Here is a 4,765-nt window from a genome sequence, read left to right on the forward strand (position 1 = left end):
TCCAGAATCTTCCCAGGTATTGAGGTCAGGTTGATAGGTCTGTAGTTTCCTGGATCTAATTTTTTCCCTTTTTTGAAGATGGGAACTACATCAGCTCTTTTCCAATCCTCTGGTAGTTTCCCAGTGCTCCAGGATCTTTGAAAAATATAGTTCAGTGGTTCTGAGATCACATCTGCCAGTTCCTTCAGAACCTTGGGGTGTAATCCATCTGGCCCTGGTGATTTGAACTCATCTAGGGTGGACAGGTGCTCACTTACTTACTTTCTTGATTATCTTAACTTGTGTTTCTAATCTGTTATTTTATGTACTGTTTCTGATAGGTTGGACTGTCCCTTTGTGTAAAGACAGATGTGAAAAATGAGTTAAATAGTTCTGCTTTCTCCCTGCTTTCTCACCTTCTTGCCCCTTTTTCGCCATTAATGGACCAATCATTTCATTAACTTTTTTTCATGTTTTTTACCTATTGAAAGAAGCTTTTTTTGTTATTTTTGACTTTGGTCACAAGTCTTAGTTCATTTTGAGCCTTAGCTTTCCTCACTTCATCTTTGCAGGCACGGGCTATTTGCTGATATTCTGCCTTAGTTAAGTGCCCCTCTTTCCATTTTTTATACTTGTTCTTTTTATCTTTCAGTTTATCAGAGATTTCTTTATGCAGCCATGCTGGTTTATTTTGAGAGCTGTTATTTTTCTTCTTGGTTGGTATTGTGCTAGACTGGGCTTTTATTATCTCACTTTTCAAAATTTTGCAAGCTTCTTGAGTTGTTTTCCCCTTGAGGATTCTCATCCATGGAATCCTTCCCAAGCCCTCTATAAGTTTATTGAAATTAGTTCTCTTAAAGTCCAAGACTCTAGTTTGACTGTGTTCTATTGCTTGTGCTTCCAGAATGTTGAATTCCAATATTGCATGATCACTTCCCCCCAAGGTTCCTGTAGCTTCAACACCTTCCATCATTTCATCTCTGTTACTGAGGATTAGATCCAATATGGAGGCTCAGTAGATTAGAAAGGCTGAACCGGACACATAATTTCTACCTGAAGAGTGCCGATTACAGACCCTAGATAAATAATCTGTCCTTGTAGACTTGTGATTTGTTTACAGATAGGACAGTTTCCCAGTTTGAAAAGAGTACTGTGAAAGACAGCTGCAAAATAAGGCAACTGAACTAAGCCAGACATTCTGAGATGAAAGGAATCTCAGACACACTTGCCCTGAATGTACCACTGCTGTTTTTGATTTTTAGTTAATTAGGTTTAGTTAAACCTCTGGGCAGTTTAAATGCAATGGAGGTCCAATCAGCAGAGGCTCAGCTACTTTCCTCTCCACCCTCCTCCTTCTTAACTCACAGATTGTAGCTCTTCCCAGCAATCTCTGGGCAGTTTAAATTCAATGGAGGTCCAATCAGCAGGGACTCAGCTACTTTCCTCCTCCACCCTCCTCCTTCTTAACTCACAGATTGTAGCCTATAAGTTATACCTTTGCATATAAAGCTACGATAAGCTATTTTCCATTTGTGATATAAAATAGACTAGAAAGAACAGAATAACAGAGTTGGAAGGGATCTTGGAGATCTACTAGTCCAACCGCCTGCTCAAGCAAGAGACTCTATATCATTTCAGACAAATGACAGTCCAGACTCTTCTAAAATGCCTCCAGTAATGGAGCACCCATAACTTTTAAAGACAAGTCTGCTCACAAGTTGTTCCATGGGTTGTTCCACTGGTTAATTGTTCTCACTGCTAGGAAATTTCTACTTTAGATCTAGGTTGCTTCTCTCTGTGATTAGTTTCCATCCATTGCTTCTTGTCTTGCTTCTGGTGCTTTGAAAAATAGTTTATCCACTCCTCTTCATGGCAGCCCATCAAATATAGGAACACTGCTGTCATCCTGTATTTACATTTAAGGGCATATACTGTACCTGCCAAGAGTATTGATTGAGAAGTTTCTTTCTCTGCCCCTTTACCATTATTTTTTCCTTGAATTTCAAGAAATGTATGTGGTGCAGAGCATGTGCTATAGCATAGACGGCATTGTACATGCTATAGCTATGAGCAGACATCTTCACTTCAAAAAGAGAACCAGGAAGAGACTCCAGTTTTTCAAACCCAGTGCAGATTTTCTCAGACGTGTTTTCTGAAGCGAGGCTTGAGAAAAAACATTCAAACACACTTTCCCAGAAGCTCTGGATAAAACCGTCTTCTTTATCTGAGATAGGATTTCTGGTCTGAAGGAACTCTCGAAATCCCAACACTTTCTTTGACTGGACTGCCAAGGACATCGCACCAAGAAGGAAGTCTATGCTCCAGCTGCCCTGGAAAGCAAAGGAAGTGAAATCCATTTGAGCCATCATCATCCAGACTTTATCACCTGGCTTTGAAGATATATCCAAATATACTGAACTTGCTATCATGAATCTCAAAATTGGCATTGTCTGAATTTCTCCATGTATGAGCAAAACATTGGAACTGTTTCTCATAATGGTCTTGTAAGTTGCAAGTCCTTCTTCTATAAGTTTCTGCATTTCCCCCGTAAATCCTTGTTTGGGGAGCCTTTGTATGAAGTCAAAACAAATGCCCTTCTCAGAGAAAAAGGGAAGGACATTCTGCACAAACCTTTCCCCGTTGTCATCATCAAGGTAAAGCACCCCAATCCATGTCCATCTGAAATGCAGAAGTAAGTGCAGGATCCCATTATATTGATGAGTGCCTCTTGGGAACATCTGTTGCACAAAGCCAGCTTGGCTTCTGTAATGCAGTACTGGAGCAGATCCATATGTAACCTTTTTTAAAAAAATAAAGAACAAAAATATTTTTGAAAAATTATGTCATAATATCTATGGGTGAATATATTTGGTCACCACAATATTTTTTAAAAAAGATATTAAGACTCTAGAAAGAGTACAGAGAAGAGCAACAAAGATGATTAGGGGCCGTAGGCTAAAATATACAAAGAATGGTTGCTGGAATTGGGTAGGTCTAGTTTAATGAAAAGAAGGACGAGGGGGAACATGATATCAGTCTTCCAATATCTCAGGGGCTGCCCCAAAAAAGAGGGACTCAACCTATTCTCCAAAGCATCTCAAGGCAGGACAAAAAGCAATGGATGGAAACTAATCACAGAGAGAACCAATCTAGAACAAAGGAGAAATTTCCTGACAATTAGAACAATTCATCAGTGGAACATCTTGCCTCCAGAAGTTGTGTGTGCTCCAACACTGGAGGTTTTTAAGAAGAGATTAAGCAACCATTTGTCTGAAATGGTATAGGGTTTCCTGCTTGAGCAGGGGGTTGGGTTAGAAAACCTCCCTTCCAACTCTGATATTCTGTTAATATATCTGTAATAATATAGCTGCCATGATCCTATGTTTTCATGTGATCCTGTTTTCTATGAGACATCAATAGAAAACAATAGAAGATAGCAACAAGAAAAAACAGTTTGCCCAAAATACTTCTGTATATGTAAACACGTTAGTGCAAGTTTTTGATCACAGAAAGCATTGCTAGTTATTTTTAGATTCTAGCAACTAAGTCTTCTAAATCAAATTATGAAAAGTCAAGGATAAAATCTATTACTCTCAATTTTGGCAAATTGGAAGGTGTGCCCTTCTTCTGCAAAGAAACGGGGGACATGAGACAAATTTTGATCACAGGAAAAAATATTTTAGTCTCTATAAGCAGAGGAATTCTGACATTCAATTATGAAGGATGAAAGTGAACATATGAGTCTCAACTGTAAAAAAGCCACATAGTTTTCCCCTTATTGTAATAAAGCCAATAAGGGAAGCGTGAGAAATATAGATGTCCTTTACCTGTGGAATCTTGTAGAAACCAAGAATGGTGGCCATATGGAGGCAGACATTTGAGTTAGGTCCCCCAATGACGGCAACTGCATTGTTTCTCCTGTCACACTTGTAGTTTGGAATGAACCTCTTCTGGGTGGAGAGCAGTTCCATTGAGGCAAGATAAGTCCAGCTTGCACTGAAATGGCTGTTATAGATCTGGAAGCCCAGAGTGATGTTTGGCAAAATATGTGGGTCTTCATTGATTTTTTTCACAGCAAATACCAGTGCCAGGATATGCTGGTAATGCTGAGTCAACACCCTACAAAGAAGTACATAAGACATAACCACACATTTCAAAATTGCTAAATGTAGCAAAATACGTATTAAATATATATATCAAACAAATGATGCTATATCTGAGATAGATTATGTAGCTGTTATGGCGGGAAGGGTAACTTGGGAGAAAACAATGCACTCTGGTAAGGTATCCCTTTTTGAAATTTGTATGTGAATTTAATTTGGAACTTCTACTCAGCACGCACACAATAATTCTGTTACATGTTTTGGGAAATCTGCCTGCATTCAGTAAAGGCAAACCATTCATACAGTTGTGTTAAGATTATAAATGACCCTCCTTCATTCCTTCACAGGGCTGCGTAGAGAGTTCTGCATGATTCATGATTTTAAAACCCAGTGTTCTTGTTCATTCCCTTGTAGAATATCTTAACCTGAGCTCCAGAGCATTGTTAAAATTAGATTCATGTGGTCTATTCTGTTCAAAAAGGAGGACAATATACTACGACAGCAACCAGAAGAAAGCTTAGCATAGCATCTTCATGGCCAGCAGGTATATGATGGCACATACTTTCAGGGACTCAGACCATTTGATTCAGTTTGCAGGAAGAATTTATAGTTGTGTTATCACATGGATACAACAGCCATCCCCTTACCCACCCACACATAGACATGCAGACACACAAACACAC

The 4,765-nt window shown here is 39.0% G+C and overlaps 1 protein-coding gene across 1 annotated transcript; it reads right to left on the minus strand.

The window, feature by feature from the left end:
• Positions 1-1,199: 1,199 nt before the first annotated feature.
• LOC120298451 (vomeronasal type-2 receptor 26-like) lies at positions 1,200-4,146 on the minus strand. Its single transcript, XM_039322223.1, has 2 exons — positions 3,807-4,146; positions 1,200-2,777 (listed from the first exon to the last, which is right to left on the minus strand). Exons 1-2 carry the CDS (start codon positions 4,119-4,121, stop codon positions 1,881-1,883), a joined length of 1,212 nt encoding a protein of 403 aa, XP_039178157.1. The 5' UTR covers positions 4,122-4,146; the 3' UTR covers positions 1,200-1,880.
• Positions 4,147-4,765: the final 619 nt, after the last annotated feature.

The sequence above is a fragment of the Crotalus tigris genome, unplaced genomic scaffold (assembly GCF_016545835.1).
Source record: "Crotalus tigris isolate CLP2741 ecotype Arizona unplaced genomic scaffold, ASM1654583v1 scf7180000023893.71706, whole genome shotgun sequence".
In the NCBI taxonomy this organism is placed as follows: Eukaryota; Metazoa; Chordata; class Lepidosauria; order Squamata; family Viperidae; genus Crotalus; species Crotalus tigris.

Coding starts and splice junctions, on each gene's coding strand:
- LOC120298451 (XM_039322223.1), bottom strand. CDS start 4,121: ATGTCTTATGTACTTCTTTGTAGGGTGTTGACTCAGCATTACCAGCAT. Junction 2,778..3,806: donor GTTTCTACAAGATTCCACAG/GTAAAGGACATC, acceptor TTTTTAAAAAAG/GTTACATATGGATCTGCTCC.